Source organism: Otolemur garnettii, unplaced genomic scaffold, assembly GCF_000181295.1.
Source record: "Otolemur garnettii isolate 467f Iridium unplaced genomic scaffold, OtoGar3 scaffold00021, whole genome shotgun sequence".
In the NCBI taxonomy this organism is placed as follows: Eukaryota; Metazoa; Chordata; class Mammalia; order Primates; family Galagidae; genus Otolemur; species Otolemur garnettii.
The window spans coordinates 5488058-5508375 of record NW_003852416.1 but is presented as its reverse complement, the minus strand read 5'-3'; the positions used below and the strand labels follow the sequence as shown (position 1 = coordinate 5508375).

Sequence of the window (20318 nt, the reverse complement as noted above, 5' to 3'; positions counted from 1 at the left end):
TCAAAAAGGGTTTAACATAACTTCTTACCTAATAATGCTGCCATCTAATTTAACATACCCAAAAAGTCTAATTGGTTTAGTATCTCTCTTCCTTTGAGAAAGTCGCATGGCCGTCTGGTAAGTCTTATAGTTAGTCTGAGGTCAAAAGATTTAAGTTAGAGTTTGATTTTGAGAAATGTGTTAAAAATGTCAAAAGCCTTTAAAAAATTGATTAAACAGCATCACTTGTCATTATGAAATAATTACATGCACACATAAAAGTTATAACTTTAAAAAAATTATCACTCTTTTAAGTCTCAGTTTTCTTAAGTAATCAAAAGAGCTAAAAAAGAGAACATAAAGTACAAGAAGTTGTCTTAATACAACACAGAATCTTTTCTTTTTTTTCTCTTTTCCTTAGGCAGAGCCACTTAAAAGGTAAAGAAAACCTTTCATAGTCTCATAATGGAGCCCACCCACTCAGGAACAAAATTTTACGCCTGGACTTAGCCTGGATAACTCTGAAACAGGAGCAGACTTGTCTGGCTAGAGAGGCTAACTTTTACAAATACTTAACTCTAGCTTCCTTTTTGCCTTCAAGGTAAGATATTAACTCAGCAAAAAAGTTAGCAGATTCAACTTTTCTAAACAATTAGTTGCTTGAGGGCGGTGCCTGTGGCTCAAAGGAGGAAAGCGCCAGCCCCATATGCCAGAAGGTGACAGGTTCAAACCCAGCCCCCCCCACACACACACCCCCAAAACAACAAACAATTAGTTGCTTGAAATTTTCATTTAAAAATTCTTTTTAAAGGGGCAAATGGATCTTTTGAGAAGCTTCTGCATATCAATCAAAATAGGCATCCATGGGTGGGCCTAATTTGGGGGCCCTTATTTTTATATACACTTCTTAGATGAACTATCTTATTCATCTGGAACATTCCATAAATATCCAGTGAGATACTAAATTATCTTTAGTAAAATATCATAACTTTTGTAAGTATTTGCATCTTCTGGGGGCTAATACTCATGCATATAAAAGGGTCACAGTTCTGTGGTGATCTTGGATCTTTCAGAGCTAAGACTAAAGTCCAAGAGAGACACACGACAAGCTTGGGTCTCATAATGTTTTCACAGTGTACCTCACTTTATGGGCATTTTTCTGAGGTTAGTGGGTAGTATCAGACTAGCCCATCCAGGACTAGCTTGCCCTAACGTGGGAGTCTTATTCTCAGGCAGCTGGTGCTCTAATATACTCAAGCACCCAACAACCCATGCCCACCAGTCAAGCTGTGGCTTTAGGTCTGAGATCCCCTGGACCAACTCAGCCAATGATTTTCCTTACCTCAGCTTGCTAGAAGAGAAGAAATGAAGAGGAACGAATCTAAACCTTTGTGAATTTTGAAAGACTCAAGCTGTGTATTAGGTCAGAGTACCCTAACAAAATACAATAGACTGGCCAGTTAAACAGACATTCATTATTTCACAATTGTGGAGGCTAGAAGTCCAAGATCAGAATGCCAACATGGTCAGTGTCTGGTGAGTCTTCTCTTCCTGGATTGTAGTTGGCCACCTTCTACCTGTGTGTTCACATGACCTTCCTCTGTATGTTCAGAGAGAGAGAGAGAGAGAGAGTGCTCTCTGGTTCTCCTCTAACAGGGACACTAATCCTATCAGATCAGGCCTTGCCCTCATGACCTGCTCCATGTGAGGCACTCTGCTGGGCACTGGGGACGCACAAGTGAGCAAAAAGAAGACCCAGTACCTGGACTCACAGGTCCATGGCGGCCAGATGACAGGGACTTCCTCACAGATGAGCAGGGACCCAGGAGGGCTTTAAGGAAGGTAAAAGCTTCTGCCATGTTTGGGGTTTAAGTTCATTCTTTTGATATTTACGTGGAGAGCAAGTTCTAATCATTTCCTTATCTTTATTTTCTTATTTTGTGTACATATATATATACATTTGTTTATTTGTTTGTCTTAAACTTCTGGCCTCAAGCAATCCTCCCCACTCAGCCTTCCATAGTGCTGGGATTACAGACCTGAACCACTGCACCCAGCCCATTTCCTTATCTCACCACTGCTCCAGTACACCCAGAACTTCTCAGCACTCAGCTTCCGAAGGCCGGGAGCTATTCTGCAAATGCCCTGGCCCCATACAAGGAGATACAGACTTTGGGGTCTAATGGACCCCAACTGGTACCTGGCTCTATCTGGCCTAATATTTGTACTTGTTAGTCCACATGAACTGGTAAGATGTACCAGTAGTTATCAAGGACTCTGAGGAGTCTGGCCAAAACTCAGAAGATGAGTTCACTTCTTACAAGCAGGCATCTCTAATAAAAGAAAAAGAAGTCAATAGCTGACCTATGATGAGGCAAGGGTACCCTTGTACCCTCACACCCCCACTCCAACACACAGGGGAAATTCTGCCAGCTCACGAGAAAATCAGAAACATGGTTCGATTTGATGCAGGTACATCTCCAGGCTGTGGGAAAGATTTAGAAAACATCTTTCTCAAAACAAAGACCTGTTTGGAATTAAAGGGCTCTGAGAACCCAACCTCAACTCAACTCTGTCTTGCCCCCAGAATCCACAAGACTATTCTCTCTTACAGAGTGACAAGTTATATAAATGTTCTGAACTTAAAATCAATTGAAGGAGAAAACAAAGACAGGACCGATGGCTATAGGAAAGCAGCTTGTTTAGCTAAACATGTGGACACAGCCGAGGAAAGCTGGTGACCTCATTGTTTATCTTTGTGACTTTCAAGGAGTCACATGTCTTGAAGACATGAGAGCTGTCTGGTGGAAATGAAGTCATAGCTTCAGAAAGAGATCCACAGAGTTTTATACCACACACATCTTACACTGCTGCTCACTTCACAACTCTGCCTCTGTCTTTGGGTGCGCAGGGGTGGGTCCCCTCAGCCAGGCCTGCCCAATCTGACTCATCCTCCAGTGCCAATTACAGTCTTCCCGCAGATTCTGTGGGGGTTCGGTTCCAAGACATCCCCCTCTCCATGGATACCAAAATCCTCAGATGTTCAAGTTCCTTATAGAAAATGGCATAGTATTTTCACATAACTTACCTCCCATATACTTAAATCACCCTGAGATCATTTGTAACATCTATTATAATGTAAATTTTATGTAAATAGTTGTTATGCTGTATTTGTTTTTTTTTATTTGTATTATTTTTAATTGTTGGATTGCTGTTTTGAGAATGTTTCTTTTTTGCTTTCTAAATACAGTAATTTCTATCCATGGTCGGTTGAGTCTGGGGATGTGATCCATGAATAAGCAGGGCCGACTGTAATTCAGGCATATCTCCTGACCTAACCAGGCCAATCACGGAGTAATGAACAATACTGAGCAGAGATGCACAGAGCCAGGGAATCTCTGCAGCAGAAACAGATCCAAGGCAGAAGGGATCTGAGGACGGCTGTGCTGAGGTCTCCAGAGTGCCACCAGTTCTTGGGCTTCCCTGGGTCAACACTTTCCATGAGATACCTCAATATTCTTCCAATAAATCTCTCTCTGTGTGTCCCTCTCCCTCTCCTGTCTCTCTCTGATTTAACCAACCAGAACCACAGAACTATCACTAATATAACTCTAAAAATGTCCCTATTTCAAACAACTAATGGTCTCTACTTTATTCACTATTATTTGGGGGATGAGGCAAGAGTGACAAAAATAGGCAAAAATAGTCAATATACAGGGGATTTCTGCTAACAGAATTCACTATTGAGAACACAAGGCAGCAACAGCTATCAGAATGTCAAATACAGCCTCAACTTAACAATGGTTCAACTTCAGATTTTTTAACCTTACAGTGGTGTGCAAGCAAAACACATTTGATAGCAACTGTGCATCCACAAATTCAAGAAATTACATGAGATGTGCAGTAAACAGATGAAATGATTTTGCCCAACTGTGGGCTACTTTACGTGTCTGAGCACATTTAAGGTAGACTAGGCTGAGCTAGAATGTTCTAGAGATAAAGTGTATAAAACACATTTTCAACTTACAGTATTTCCAACTTATATGGGTTTATTTGATATAATTATAGTATGAAAAAAAATCTATATAAGTATATTTTGCCCTTAAATTTCACCTGTGGGAATTTATCCTACAGATATACCCATCCATGTGGAAAATTACAAATGTATAAGAATATTTTAATGCATTGTCTCAATGCAGTAAAAGATGGATAACAACCAAATGTTCACCAACTGATTAAATAAGTATCTGAATACCAGAACATTGTGCAGCTGGAGAAAAGATTGGAGCAGATCTATACCCACTGACAAGGACTGATTTTCAGGATCTACAGTTAGTTTTCAGGGTTGAGTGTGGTGTCTCACACTGGTAATCCTAGCACTATGGGAGGCAGAGCTGGGAGGATCTCTTGAGCTTAGGAGTTTAAAACCAAGCTGAGCAAGAGTGAGACCCTGTCTCTACTAAAAACAGAAAAATTAGCTGGGCATTGTGTTGAGTGCCTGAGGCCCACACTACTCGGGAGGCTGAAGCAGAAGGAACGGTTGAACCCAAGAGTTTGAGGTTTCTGTGAGCCAAGCTGATGTCGGGACACTCTAGCCCGGGGCAACAGAATGAGACTCTGTCTCAAAAAAAAAAAAAGCAGTTAATTTTTTTTAAATCAGGTTGCAAAACAGCATGTAGGATGTGTTACCTGTTTGTACTTTTAAATGAAATAAAATTATGTATATATGCAATATTCATATACAGGATTTTATATATATAGGATTACATATAGAGATAACACTCTATAGATATCTATGTGTGTTATAGAGACTATCTGGAAATGCACGCCAGGAGCTAGTATAGGAACATTTTTAACTTACATTGTATAATATGTATGGGGGCATGTATTATGTATACACAAACATGAATAACATTTTAAAAACTGTAAGAAAATACAATAACCCCCTAATACCCAAGCCCCTACCTTCAAGCATCTGGAGCCCATACTCACTCTCACCACCAGGCTCAAGTAGCTACTGAAGATGTTAAACCCTCCTTCCCTGCTTAGAGGATGCCCACATCTGCTCTGATCATCTTTGACCATTGAACCCCTGAGGGAGAGGCCTTTCCCTTCAGAGTGAGCAGGGAGCCTACCTATGAACTTGGCAGTGAAGTGAGATCAGAGGGAAATAGGCAGAAGGGCCTGACCCCTCGGCAAATTGTGACAGATCTTGTGATGATCGCTTCTTCCACATCTAATCTCAGATGTTCTTATTCTTCCTGCGTCTCTGAAGAACGACATTGCTCTTCCACTCCTTACAACCGAGTCTCCTCACTCTCCAGCCCTAGACTTCACCCTGACAGTGAGGGGAAGTGCCTGCACGCCGTGCGTGTGTGCATTCACCCTTTCGTCAATCCCAACCACTTCGGTGCCAGGCTCTAGAAGCTTGGGGCACAGCAGGAGCCAGAACAGACACGCTAGCCGCCTCCTGGTATTACATTCTAGATGGGAGGCAGTGACAGATGAATAGTGTGGATGATTATGAGTGCCATCAAGTGATCAAAAGAAGCAAACAGGGTTCTGGGGAGCTGGGGTACAGGGCCAGGTGGGGCGCTGGCAGTGGAGGGTTTTAGGCATGGGCAGTAAAGTCATCACTGAAAAGGAGACATTTAAACTCCTTGTTGAAGAACAAAGAGCCCACCCAGTGAAGGCTCAGGGGAGAGAGCTTCAGGCTATGGGATTAGTGAGTGCAAAGGCCCTGAGGCCAGTGTGGACAGGAGCAGAGAGCAAAATGGAAAGTGGCAAGAGAAAGCCAAGAGGCAAGCAGGTCACTGGACACTCCCTGCCAACCAGTTTCCCTCTACAGCCACCATTAGATTTTCACAAATCTTGTGTGCAGTCTTCCAGTGTCAAAAAAAAAAAAAAGCAATAAATGTCTGTGACTTCACCACAGCCTTTGTCAATGACTCCAGCACCTTCCCAGACTCCATGAGCAGACTTCCAAAGACTAAACACCTCATCACCTAGACAGGCCAACCAGAGGGCTAAGGCCTGCCAGGGTTTAAGGGAAATATATTTCCTATTCTGATTTATTCTGTGTAAGTATCTCCCCTGTCTGCGTGGCTGACACCCAACAAAGCTGGTTGATTACTTGCTCAGCATAATTAAATACTCAGTGGTTCCTTATTTCATTCTTACAGCCTTGATTCAAGTCCCATCTCACAGTCATTAGCTGTGTGGCTTTAGAGGCAATTTGCTTCTCACTCTGTGCCTCCGTTTCCACATCTGTAAAGGGAGGCTTCTAATAGCACCTACCTAACAGGGTGGTTGTAATATTAAGTTGGATAATGCGTATGAAGTGCTTGGGACTCTGGCTATCCTTGGCAAGCCTGAATACCTGTCAGCTGCTATTCTTTATTACTCCTGGAGAAATCCTTTCCATTTTCTTAAGAGGGCCCTTGGACCTGTGCCTCAGTGTTCTGTTTATACAAGATTGTAAACTTTGACGCTGAGGCATATTTAACTTGGCAGTGAGGGGCACCATGTGGAGGCTTACCTATCTTGCTGTGTGAACTGGCTGGGCTGCTCACAGATGTGCAGGTCCATGGGTAAATTGTGCGAGTCTCACCTGCAGGTGTGCAGCCTTCAGAAGATCTGGGGGAACTCCACCGACAGGGAGTGGGCTCTGGGGGACTCCTGAGCCCAACTATTGAAATTAGAGTGACACAATGCAATAATCGCTGCTGTTTTAAATCATTATGTTTTAGACTGGTCCACTGCATAGCAATAGATAAGTGAAGCAGGGAGTTAATGGGAGGACATATCCCCAAAGCTCAGGTACCCACATACTGCTAATCTGTCAGAGAGAGAGAGAAAGAGAAAGAAGAAAAATTTCCCTTTCCTTCCAGCTAGTTGATGGAATTTCCATTATTCTAAGTAGGAAATACTGCCCTCCATCATTAGAGTTTGATGCTGTGTCCTTATTGATACCTGTAAACTACTTGGTGATGAAATAGAATTGAAAAGTCGGGCCTATTCAGTTTGCATGTGCACTTATAGTTACATAAGCACAAAGTTAGTGACTTTTCTCCCCACATAACCAGGCATTCTTTCATCTTCCTAGACTTGTGCAAAGATTATTAATAATCTTGTTTTGTGTATTTGTGCAGATTACAACATGAAGCGCTATCATCACCTGCTGTTTCTTGAAGTAACGTCCAAATGATAAGACTGGAATATAAAGAAAATACAAGGCCTGGCTCCTGGGTCCAGAGAGAGGAGACAGCTGGCACACTGGGCAGGGTAAGCCACTCTGCCCCTCCTTTCACCCTCCTGCTGGGAAGTAGAGGCCAGGCTAACAGCCTTGAAGAGCTGGGAGTTTTTACTCATAGCTCTGGTAATGCCCAAATTGTTTAAATGTATTATATTGTTATTATTATATAATACATGATATATGTTATCAATAGATGCTGATCTTCTGGACAATCACGCTCTTCCTGCTTGGAGCAGCCAAAGGTAAGAAGCATCACACCTGGCCCTTGGGAAGAGCCTAAATCCAAGATCTCAGCACTGGCTAGAGGAAGCTTTAGCCCCAGTGGGGCTCCGAGCTTCTAGACTCTGGGTTCTGAGGCTGACCCTCTACCCAAGATGGTACACAGGGAATTTTGAGGGGCCTGTTTCAGAGGATGTTCCCACCAGCTGCCTTCATGCTTCCAGTGCCTGGGGCTGACTTTCTTAGGTAGAGCATTAAACACCTTCCTGGTTTCACATACTGACTTAATAGTGCCTGTTATCACATTATTGAAGTAAATATATCAGGAGAGCTGGGATGGGACTCAGAACTTTTAAGTTTTGAGGGTGTTTCTGAGCAAAGGTACCATTGGTGTTCCTGTGGGATTCAATGGGACTGGTCCCAAGCCAGTAGGCAGGTGCTGGGGCCAAGAAGAGAATGAGAAGGGCAGAGGAGGGTGCATCCATGGTCTTTAGACTATGCCCAGGACAGGAGAGGGACAAAGCTCAGACAGTGGTGACACCCAGAGCCCCTCCTTAAGCAGACTCATGCTTTCTCTGTAGGAAAAGAAGTTTGCTATGAGAACCTCGGGTGCTTTTCTGACACTGAGCCTTGGGCCGGGACAGCAATCAGGCCCCTGAAAATTCTCCCCTGGAGCCCAGAGAAGATCGGCACTCGCTTCCTGCTCTACACCAATGAAAACCCAAACACCTTTCAAGTGAGACCTCTGTTGTTTTGACATCACAGTCACTGGGGAGGGGCTGCCAGCCCGCGGACCATGGGTTCCTTATCCCCACACCCTCCTCCTCCACCCTGCCTGCCCCACCACATCCTTCCACCGGCCCTCCAGGCCTAGCCAGACCTAGACAGAGTAGGTCTTCAGCAAATTTGGCTTGAATGAATGAATGGGTCTCACTTGCCAGAGTCTCTAGCAGTTAGGTGATTCAGGTCTGGGGCAAAGAGCTTTCTGTTTAACAAGGGAAAGGTAAGATGGGAGCCACAATCCAGACCCAGTAGAGACAGTGGTTATCGGCTTGGAGAGATAGGGTAGGGAAGGAAGATCAGAGTGGGCTTCATGGGAGACATGGCTTTGTGCTAAGATTTGAAAGGTCAAGGCACCAGGTAGGCAGAGATGAGGAAGGGGAGAGATGGGCCGGCAGGACTGGGCTGCAAAAACATGCCACACTTCTGCATTCGTCACAGACTCTTCTCCTCTCTGACCCATCTACGATTGATGCATCAAATTTTCAAACGAACAGGAAGACAAGGTTCATCATCCACGGCTTCATAGACAAGGGAGATGAGAGCTGGGTGACGGATATGTGCAAGGTAGGAGCCCACCTGTCCCTGCGCCAGCCACGGCCATGGCTTCCCCACCAGCATCTCCACCTCATGTACACATAACAATGAGCTCGACAACACGAAATCCTGACATATTAGGTAATGTATGCAATCAAGATGCCTCTTTTCACAGAAATAAAAATTCCTTTCAAATGTTTCTCAACTACATCTGTAGCCTGAAGCAACCCCATTTGCTATATGAAAAATATTGCCGCTATCTCATTTCTGGTTAAACCATGGCTTAATATTTTCTGCTTCCATTTTTAGCAAGAATACTTTGTATTCCCATAAATGAAGGATTGTGTTCTTTTTGTTAAATTTTTCCCATATTTCTCAGAGTTAGAGATGTGTTGCTATCACCAGTGATTTGAGATATGGAGACTAAGATTGGATAACTAAAATGGCAGAATAAAAAATGCCTCACCTACTTGTAGTATTGGTCAGAAGGACAGAAACAGAAGAATACACACATGTGCACACACAAATGTACACAGAGACACACAGGCACACACAGACATGTGCACACACAAATGCACACAGAGACCCACAGGCACACACAGACATGTGCACACATGTATGCACAGGCACACACATGCACAATATTCTAACAGCCCTTCTGTTTAAGAGTACAGTGGTTCAATCTGTTTCTGTTACCTTTGAATTTACCCCAAGATCCTGCCTTCCACACATACGTCAATAACAATGCCAATCAGTAATGTCAACAGGAAAAATTACAAATGCAGAAAATTAAAGTCATTCTGCATTTGACCTTGATTTACCAGACATTTCACACTTTTCTCTTTTCCTGTTCTATCACTCATAAGCATCTTATCGATACAATCATAGCCCACATTCTCCAGGGTTGTGAGAGATTCCTCAAGATTGCTTTGCCCTATTTTGAAACTAATTCATAGCTTTTATAGGAATGTCATAATCTAATTATAGCCTTAGAATATAGGAAGGGGGTGGGAGAGGGAAAGTGAGGAGGGTAGATGGGGGGAGGGAGGGTGATTGGTGGGGTCACCTCTATGGTTAATCTTACAAGGGTACAAGTAAATCTTTCTAAAAGCAGAGTATGAATGTCTTGACTCAATGACTAAGAAAATGACATGAAGGTTATGTTAACCAGTTTGATGAGAGTATTTCAAAATGTATATGAAAACAGCACACTGTACCCCATGATTGCATTAACGTACATAGTTATGCTATAAGAAATGAAAAAAAAAAAGTCCCATGGAAAGACCTCTCAGCGTCTCTGTGTATGTGATCACACAGATTAGTATTCTATGTGTGAAGTGATTCCAAGTGGATTTTAAATTCAAAGTACCATTTTTAACTCAAGCTGGTCCTGTGCACTGCCTGGCAGAACTCCTGGGGATATATCAGCTCCTTTGACATCCAGGAGGAAGTTTTTCTTTCTCAATCTCTTTTAATCATTACAGTTCTATTTTTCAAAAATCTGCAGTGTATGTTTCCTCAATGAAATACTGTGTCATCCTGTCTGAAAAAGTAGTGAAGTTTCCCCCCACCCCCACTTTAAAGTTCAGTACATGCCCAGCAGGTGGGGGCATTGCCAAGAGGTGAAAAGGACGCCTCACAGTCAAATCCACATGTTCATTTAGACACTGGCCATTAGAGATCACAATCAAAGTCTTTCCTTTTCAAAATAAGACTCTTTTAATGATGCAGTTTTTTTTTTCCCTCCTAATCAACCTTATTGAATTTGGTTGAAGAGAACCAGAAAATGGCCAGGTTTTAATTAATCTGCAAGCTAGAAAGGGAATTGATTTGCCTTTATCATAGCATTTTCCCAGAAGGATAACTCCTGACAACAGGATTCCCATTAAAAAAATAGAGTTTATCTCAGTGCCCCGGTTAGAAGAGGGAAGCACCATTTCTCATCCCTGGCTGGATTGGGTTTCCGAGATCTCATGATAACATCCTGGTATCTCCCCAATACCAGAACATGTTCATGGTGGAGGAGGTGAACTGCATCTGTGTGGACTGGAAGAAGGGCTCGCAAACCACCTACTCACAGGCCGCCAACAACGTGCGCGTGGTGGGCGCCCAGGTGGCCCAGATGCTCAGCATCCTATCGGTGAGTCAGCCAGCTGGGCCCTGTGAGGAGGGAAGCCACGGGTCTGTGTTGGGTAAATGAAGCTGGGAATTGTGGATTAAAGAAGATTAGAAAGAATGAATATTTCTTTCAGAATCTTACTTCTAAAACTGCAATTTGCCTTAATAATGACACACCAGTAGAAGAGAAAGTAATAATTGCTAACACTTAGGGGAGGGCTTTTATTATCATCTTCAATTTATAAATAAAGAAATGGAGTCCCAGGAAGCTTAATTAGTTTACAAAAAAAAAAAAAATCATAGAGCAGGTGAATAGAATAGTTGTCTTTTGGGCCCATGCCATCTAGACTCAGGGGCCACCCATGACATCAGGTGAGCTGTTTGGGCCAAAACACGGCATTGCTAGGGACAGCCTACTGCAGCCAGAGAGTAGTATGTGCAATCAGCATGTGCCAACTCTGCCAGCCTATTGATGTAGGTTCTGTTGATGTTAGGGAATTACTTTTGCCACAGTGGTTTTATTTGTTTTTTCCTACCCCAGTCTTTCATTTTAGCTAATTCTTAAGGTCAATAATTCATGGGACTATATTCTATACCATTTAAAGGTCCCAGCCATCTCTGTGTTATAGTTGAAGAGAACCAACTTCTGTGCCCCTACAGCAATCAGAACTCATGGTGTTTGTACAAGAGGCACTATAGGCCCATAAATGAGATGTCCATGTGCAGACATCTCTTGAGAACATGTGCAAACATGTTCTATTTGATTTACTTATTCACCAATATTTTTGGAGCATGGTATCCAAGAATGGGAGTAGATGAGATCCCAGGCTCTCAAGGAGCTTGCAGTGAAGAACTGCAAAGACCACTATGTGATCTGTCAGAGGACTCTGCTGGGGAGAGCACAGGCTTTATGGGAACACATGGGGGCAGCTAATCCACACTGGTGGGGGTGACTGGGGAGATCTCCCCAGGAAGAGACATCCAAGTTGAGAGCTGACGGACAAGCTGTGTTGATGTCAGCTAGGCAACAGCTTGAGGGGTGGAAAACAATGGGAGGAAGAGGACAAACCAGGCCCAGAGGTGGGACACATATTTGAGGACCTGAAAATTTAATAAAGGGTTGGGCTACAGAAGCGTCTAGAAAAGTAGATGATGAGCTGAGAAAGTTCTGAGGCCCTCATAATGATCTTGTGTTTGGTCCAGAGGGCAGTGCGAGGCTAGGAAGGTTCTCAGCAGAGGAGTAATATTGTCAGGTGGGCATGCTACAAAAAGCCCAGCACAAAAATGTCCTGAAAATGCAATCTACCCTCTACAGAAAGACTACAACTACTCACCTTCCAACGTCCACCTCATTGGCCACAGCCTGGGAGCCCATGTGGCTGGAGAGGCAGGAAGCAGGACTCCAGGCCTGGCCAGGATTACCGGTAAGGCCCCAGAGACAGAGCCCCATGTTTTGTCCCCAGTAACCCCAGAACGAAGTCACAAGAAAGCCACCCAGTTTAGAGTTGCCCCAAATAAGACTCCCCTTTAGCCATGGCAGAGCTGGGTGGAGCCTGTACAGAACATTTCAGGAAGCCCCCAGGGAGCTCATCAGCCATTGTGGCAAGGGAGGTGGCTTTGTCTCCCTTTGCTTTTTCCTTCTCTGTCCTGGTCCTGCCTCCCTAGGTCCAAGTTTTCTGGTCCTGTAGGTAAGTCACCAGGACACGGCACCCAGGAAAATGCAGAGTAAGGCTAGCACGGATGTGAGCAAAACATAATCAAGAGGGGGCTATATTGTCACTTCTTTCCCCTTCTCTTGAAATCAGGAGCAGAACGGAACCTGAAGACAGTTTCCCACTGCCTCTGCTGGTAGAAGGGACCCAACCATAATTATAGCCAAAAGCATCCTTTTAACTCAGGCGAAACATATGAATTATAACAACAACCATATATACTTATAAAATATATTTTAAAAATTATAGTAAGCATAGATTAAGTGCCTGCTTATCCCAAATACTGCACAGAGTGCTTTATGTGTTCTCATTTAATTCTCAGAACAAAATAAACAGGCACAGGAGAGCAAACAGCTTACCCAGTCACACAACTAGTGGCAGAACTGAGATCCAGACGTGATTTTGCTGATGTTTGGCTCAAGCAACTCTATCTTTGTGTGAAACCTCCCCTTTATTTTCAGCAGATAGCTACATTCATATTCATACTTTTTCAGCTGCTCTGACTAAATCTTCAAAAACCTATTGACAAATCCAAGAATTTTGCCAAAGATATATAGTCAAAAAATAATATTTTATTTACCCACCCATGATTAGATGCCAGGCACTGTGCTAAGTGCTACATATTAACTCATTTAATCTATACCAACCATATAAAACAGATGCTTTTATTGGCCTATTTTATAAAGTAGAGAAACTGAGGCACAAAAAAAGGTTGAGTGACTTTCTCAAGGTCTTGCAACTTGCCCCAAATGTAGCTGAGTAGGGATTTGAAACAAGATACCCTAACACCAGATTCTGTGCTCTTAATGATGCTACCATACTATGCTTCCCTCTTTTTTCTTCTAACTTGGAAAGAGAAAAAGGATGTTGAAGAAGAAAGATATACAAGTAAATGGTAGAATCTGATGTGGAAAAAAATCCTTGCTCAAACAAAATCTCAATTCCTTGGCTCATCTGCCTTCTTCTATCCATGCCAGTGGGGCCCCCTTGCAATGAGCTGCATTGAGACTTCAGGGCCTCATATTCAGCACCCAGTACCATGGCACCGTACAACTCCCGGGCATGGCACCCCTTGTGTTGGGCAGTGCAAAGCCTCAGCATCTGTACCCCCTCGTCCTGCTAACACCTACAGTCAGGTCTATTGTTCTGAAGTGCTGACCATCCCTTTTAGGACTGGATCCTGTAGAAGCAAATTTTGAGGGCACTGCTGAAGAGGTGCGACTTGACCCCTCTGATGCTAACTTTGTTGATGTGATTCACACGGACGCAGCTCCCCTGATTCCATCCTTGGGTGAGATTTATGGTGCTCCAGCTTCAATCACATGAAATTGTTTTAACCACAAGAGCCCTACATGACAAAAGGCTCATTGCTGGTTCAAACACTTCAGGTTTTGGAACAAACCAACTGGTGGGTCACCTTGACTTCTTCCCCAATGGAGGAGAGAACATGCCAGGATGCAAGAAAAATGCCCTGTCACAGATCGTGGACCTGGATGGCATCTGGGCAGGTACAGCCATGGTGGGGGTAAGAGGGATAAGGGGGCCAGGGAGTGAGCAGCATATGTCCAGAGCAAATCTCAGGATTGACAGCACATCTCCCTTAAAAATACACAATCCCCTCTCTGGACATTACTTCTGAAAAATGTACCTACATATCATTTGTTATATCTCAGCTCTACTGATTTTGTACTTCCTTAAAACATTTCTGTTGATGTCCTAAAAGAATTATAAAACTGTTGCTTAAAAGCTATAATTCTAACTATCAATTAGGAGTTAACTAATAGAGAAAGGAAATACCAAGAGTAAACACCCTAACTATAACTAAGAGAATTTTTCAGCAAATTCTCCTTAGGAGTCAATGGTGTAGTTCAAACTTATGTAATTAGCTCTAATTCAGTCGTCAGAATGAGAATCTCCCCAGTGGTTTCCATGGCAAAGCCATTGCTCACCTGGGCTGAGTAGGAATGAGGGACACTCCCGGGGAAGGAAGGTTGGGGTGGATTCTGCTATTAGAGGTGGGTATTCTTTATTTTTGATCTAGCACAGCCAGAAATAAAGGCAATCCTTCAGCTACACTCTGACTCTGTAGCTAATGAGGTCAAAAGGACTATGGACAGGTGAAATTTAATACCAAACTTTTCATGTGGCCCCACACAGATCAAACACCTTAGTGGGTTTTTCTAATGAGTAATGACTTTTATTGAATTTCATCAAAATGACTTAGATGCCATCAAAGCAAATACTAAAAACGAGGACAGATGCATTTTTGTTTTTTATGAGGGTTTGCCTGGAGAGAGTGGCCTAAACTCTCCACCAGTAATGACCAAACAATTTCTGACCAGGTCTGAAAGATGTTCTGTGACATTCGTCACTCGGCAGGAATTGCTGGGAGCCAAGGAAGGTTGAGAGGAAAATCAGGACACTACATGATGCTCAGACAAAGTCATCTAAAGCTATGGCCCTCTTTTTTACCTGCACAAATGCAGCATGAAAATGTCCTTGTACTGGCTTTGTCATATCTGGGAGGTCATATACATAAGGTCATGTCTTTGAGGACCTCTAGCCTGGTACCTATGACACGAGATGGCACAGAGGTTAGAGGGATAAGGTTGGGCTTAAATACCAGCTCTCCCACTTACTAGCTATGAGCTGTAAATTGAGGCTGTTGCCTGTAGACTGTCCTGCAAAATATGGATTGTGTGGTAATGTATGGATGTGAGTGGGGACCCTATGGTACCCACCACCCAGGAAAGGTGAGGATAACATGGACAGTACATGCACAGTGATCAAAACAGTCCCCAGAACACAGATAGCACACTCTGTATGCTAAGTGGCATTATTGTGGCTAGATTTTGGACTTACCTTAAATTTCTAAAAATACAGTCCCATGCTGGAGACAGAGGCAAAGGAGCTCTCCCAACCGCCTCTGCAGACTTCTTCATTTGTTTCCCCAGGAACCCGGGACTTTGTGGCTTGCAATCACCTGAGAAGCTACAAGTATTACTCAGAGAGCATCCTCAACCCAGACGGGTTCACGGCATACCCCTGTGCTTCCTACAGGTCCTTCCAGGCTGTAAGCGACCATCCCGACTAGAGTGACGGGCACTGCCCCACTGAGGGGCTGTTGTCCTGCTGTGCTTGGGACTTGCCATGCCTTGTCACTATGTGCCTTGCATTCTCCCTCGGAGTTCATGGTCCTGTGGGGTGCTTGAGGCAGGAGGTGGTTAAAATTCTGGGTGAGATTAGTCTCATGGGAGAGAAAACTCTGGGAAACCAGAGAAAAGAGCTGTCAATCTGATGATCTAGAAAGGTGTCCTGTGAGAGGCAACATTTAGAGTTTAGAAAAAGAACAGTGCATTCTTCTGACAAGGGCCGAGCTGGAACAGAAGAACGTGTGAGAGAAGAGCTCACTGCCCAGAGAGAAGCCAGGGAGGATGCTGGCTCCCATGTGCCAGGCTGACAACAAGGGTTCCTCCCACCCCAGAAACAAAAGGCTGGAGCCTGCCTATTCTGGCTCTTAGGAGTCAGTGTGAGCATCCCTTCCCAACTCCATGTTCAGCACCATCAGACTGGTGTCTGAAACTGGCCATGGTCAGAGGATTTACACTATGGAAATTGGTAAATACTAGGATCAGAGTTTTTTGTCCCAGAGAACGAGCCACCGGTCACGCATCAGCATGCCACTCAGTGGAAGGTATACGCCATCTAAGCTGCGTCCTGAGCATCAGTGTTTTTAAATCTTCCCAAATAATTCTGATGTGTTATGCATAAAGGTTGGGAACCTGTTCCAGATAAAAATAACTTAGCACTCACCTGGTCCAGCCCCCTTGCTGTTACAAATGAGAATGCTCAGGCTATAGGAAAATTGAATGTCTTCTCCCCCACGTGGGAGTCATAAACAATGAATCAACCTACTGTCTCCTCTAACTCTTCACATTAGAATAAGTGCTTCCCATGTCCAGCCCAAGGGTGCCCCCAGATGGGTCACTATGCTGATAAATTTGCCGGCAAGACAAGTGGGGAGGAGCAGAAATTCTTCTTGAACACGGGAGATGCCAGCAGTTTTGCTCGTAAGTTGTACTTTGACTACCTGCCCAGGTAAAGAAAATACAGTTTCTGCGACAAATGAAGGGCTTTTCTCTAACCTGAAGTATGGGTGGGCATGTGTTGGTTATCTCAGAAAAGGGCACATCTACCCACAGAATCTCACTTAAAACTCAGCTGAGGATTTAGAGTCTACATTTCTTCCCATTTTACTTCTGTGGCATAAGATGAGTAGAAGCAAATAGTATAATTAATGGGATTGTGGCAATTTGCAATGTCCTTGTGACCAGTTACCCTGAATTTTCGCCACTTCACAGTCTATTGTTCCTTTTATTTTTAAGATTGCGTCAGATGTATCTGTTCTTCTCTTCACTCAGGAGACATGTATTTGATGTCAGCTCTTTCCTGGGCTGTGCCCCTTATAAAGCTCAGTTCCATTCTCCATTTTCTGCTCTGCCCAGGGACTGCCTCTCTGGTGGAGCAGGGGTGAGATTCGAGGTGGGAGGCTTGTGATTTCTCTACAAAACCCGCTGAATGAACTAGGACATAGGGTGGAGAGTAGGCGTATTTGAACCACTTTGTAGCAAACTTCCCTATGACAGTTCTATAATATGTGACCCAGTAAAAACAGGAGCTATGTATTTATATAAATATAAAAATATAAAACATGTCTCATATACTTTTTAAGGTCAGATTTATTGAAGTATAATGTGCATTCAGCAAAATTCACCCTTTTTAGTGTATAGTTCCATGAGTTTTGACAAGTAAATGGTTGTGCAACCCTCCAACTCAAGGTACAGAATGTATACACATTTTAAGAGATGTTATCTATGTATTACCCTGTGTGTATGTGTATTAAGAAGATACTGGCTATCAATCCTTCAACTAATATAGTGATGCATCAAACGTATGCCCACATTTTAACGACAAATTAAACATTTAAAAAACATGTATTCATTCCTCAACCACATTTATCTATGGGCTTCAGACACTGTGGATTCAGGAATGAGCAGAACACTCTACTCATAACATTCATACACCAGCAGAGAAAACAGAACAAGCAGGCAGCCACGGTGCTGGGGGCTTGGTGGACTGTTGCACCATGGAGGGCGGACCTGGCCTTGATCAGAGGGAGGGTCAGGGGCAATGTCTCTGAGGATATGAAAGATGAATACAAGGTGGCAAAGAGGGTGTTCACGTGTTTGTATGTGTACACACGTGTGTTTATGTGTGTGACTTTGTAGATTTATGTATATGAATGTCTGTGTAGATGTATGGGTTTATATATGGGCCTTTTTGTGTATGTGAGTGTGTGGGTTTGTGTAGGTTTATGTACTTGTATGTTTTGGGTGGTGTGTGGGTGGGTGTGGATCTAGCCCTGGACAGCACTCCAGGGGGAGTCTAGAAGACAACTGTCCACGTATCTACTCAGAGATGAGACCCAGCCCCTGCCCTGGAGGTGCTCACCAGACTGCACTCTGAGCCTCCTTCCCTGATGCAGAGACAAGCCTTCTCTTTTCACACTAACTCATAGTGCTGCCGTTCTGGAGCAGAGCTGCCCAGCAGACTTCCTGCGTGTCCCGTGCTGTCCCATACAATCGTCATTTCCTCCTGTGGCAATTCCGCACCTGCAATGCAGCTAATACACCTAAAACCCTCAATTTTTAATTTTATTGGATTTAAATGCGAGCAGCCACATGTGGCTAGTGACCCCCTTTCTGGGCAGTGCAGACCTATGGGGATGGCTGCTGCTGAATATGAACTTCCCACTGAGGCTTCATTTGAATCACAGATTAATAAGTAGTGTTTCTTATACTTGATGGCTCAGTGTAAGGGAAGGAGAGAGACATCTGGGATTCTGGTGACCTATTTTGCGTGTGAATACATCTAACTCTTCTGTCCTCTGCACAGGCTGGAGATACGGGGTTTCCATAACATTGTCTGGAAGAACAGCCACAGGGCAGGTCAAAGTTGCTTTGTTTGGAGATAAAGGAAACACTCACCAGTATGAGGTGTTCAGGTAATGTTCTGTGTTAGTGTTCCATCTTATTTGATGATATACGCAGCCTTCAAACCATACACTCAACTTGAACACTTGTCATCTCTTTACCTATCAATAGATTTTAAATTACAATCATGTCCCTCATAACATTCTAGTCTACAAAACAGACCACATACACAATGGTTGTCTCATAGATTATGACGTGATGTTTTTACTGTGCATTTCCTATCTTTAGATATATTCAGATACACTAACATTTGCTGCTGCATTACAATTGCCTACAGTATTGACATAGTAACATGTTGTACAGGTTTATGGCCTAGGAGTGATAGACTGCTGCTATACCATGCAGGCTTGTGTAAATCCACTCCCTGGTGTCCATGTAACAGCATTACCTAAGGACACATTTCTCAGAAAATATCCCTGTCCTTAAGTATGGATGACTATATTTACCTATGTACTCAGTTGCAGACTTCTGCTAGTAAGCTTTCTCTTCTCTATTATAAACTTAGGTATTTAGTTCTTTCTCTCTTGATAAATCATATTAAAAAAAATTCATCTAGGCTGGGTACGGTGGCTCACATCTATACCCTACTCTTTGGGAGCTTGAGTCTGGAGGATAGCTTGAGCCCCAGAATTCAAGACCAGCCTGAGCTACATAGTGAGACCCTGTCACTCTAAAAATATTATAAAAATTAGCTGGGCATATTGGCGGGCACCTGTAGTCCCAGCTACTCATGATGCTGAGACAGGAGGTTCACCTGTGTCCAGGACCTGGAGGTTGCAGGGAGCTATGACAATGTCACTCCACTCTAGCCTTCACAACAGAGTAAGACACTTCCTCAAAAATAAATGAATAAATAAATAAATCTAATATTACCTGAGATATCCTATTTTCTGACTAGCCTAATAACACGTATTTGTGGTGTTAAACTACATGACAAAATGACTTATTTTTGTACAAATAATTCCTCCAGAAAGAAATACAAAATACATGTAATATGAAGGATTTACATTATTTTCTTTAAGAAGGTTTTAAGGAAAAATTAACTTACATTTGAAAAACAAATAATAGTCCTGTTCATCTATAATAGAAAAAAGCATGGACATTACTGATCACTAAAAGTCATTTTTAAGAACAGGATGTTTCTGTTTCTTTGTTTCAAGGGGGATCATCAAACCAGGCACAACACATTCCAATGAGTTTGATGCAAAGCTTGATGTTGGAACAATTGAGAAAGTCAAGTTTCTTTGGAACAACAACGTGGTAAATCCAACCTTCCCCAAAGTGGGTGCAGCCAAGATCACCGTGCAGAAGGGAGAGGAGGAGACAGAGTATGTATCTTGGTATCTTTGCTGGTTTGCACCTAAGGTTGTTTGCAGAGACTGGTGTTATAATGGAACCCGCCCCACCAAGGCTGGGCTTCTCAGACTTCAAGCCCTGATGCTACTGTAGTCTCCAGGAATTGGCTTCAGCCAAAGCCGGAGTGCTCTCCCCCATTCCTTTTGAATTGCACATCAGCAATTACCTTTGCTTAACAACTCCACTCACCAGGGCTTTGGCTAAGGATACCCAGACTCTTAACATGCACTCATTTTTCTCTGCAGGTACAACTTCTGCAGTGAAGACACGGTGAAAGAAGATGTGCTGCTCACTCTCACTCCCTGCTAG

General features: G+C 43.4%; 1 protein-coding gene across 2 annotated transcripts in view; it reads left to right on the top strand.

The window, feature by feature from the left end:
* The window catches only part of PNLIPRP1 (pancreatic lipase related protein 1), a 31146-nt gene extending 10828 nt beyond the window's left edge, over positions 1-20318 (top strand). The window contains exons 1-12 of one of the 2 annotated variants that reach the window (XM_003787139.1): positions 7428-7476; positions 8035-8189; positions 8675-8800; positions 10776-10910; positions 12204-12312; positions 13772-13891; positions 13989-14108; positions 15555-15673; positions 16541-16670; positions 18556-18664; positions 19814-19981; positions 20255-20318. In XM_003787139.1, the coding sequence (XP_003787187.1) occupies positions 7428-7476; positions 8035-8189; positions 8675-8800; positions 10776-10910; positions 12204-12312; positions 13772-13891; positions 13989-14108; positions 15555-15673; positions 16541-16670; positions 18556-18664; positions 19814-19981; positions 20255-20318 (1404 nt within the window). Of the gene's footprint in view, positions 1-7427; positions 7477-8034; positions 8190-8674; positions 8801-10775; positions 10911-12203; positions 12313-13771; positions 13892-13988; positions 14109-15554; positions 15674-16540; positions 16671-18555; positions 18665-19813; positions 19994-20254 lie in introns of those variants that run through there. The other variant, XM_003787140.1, reaches the window with a different exon arrangement.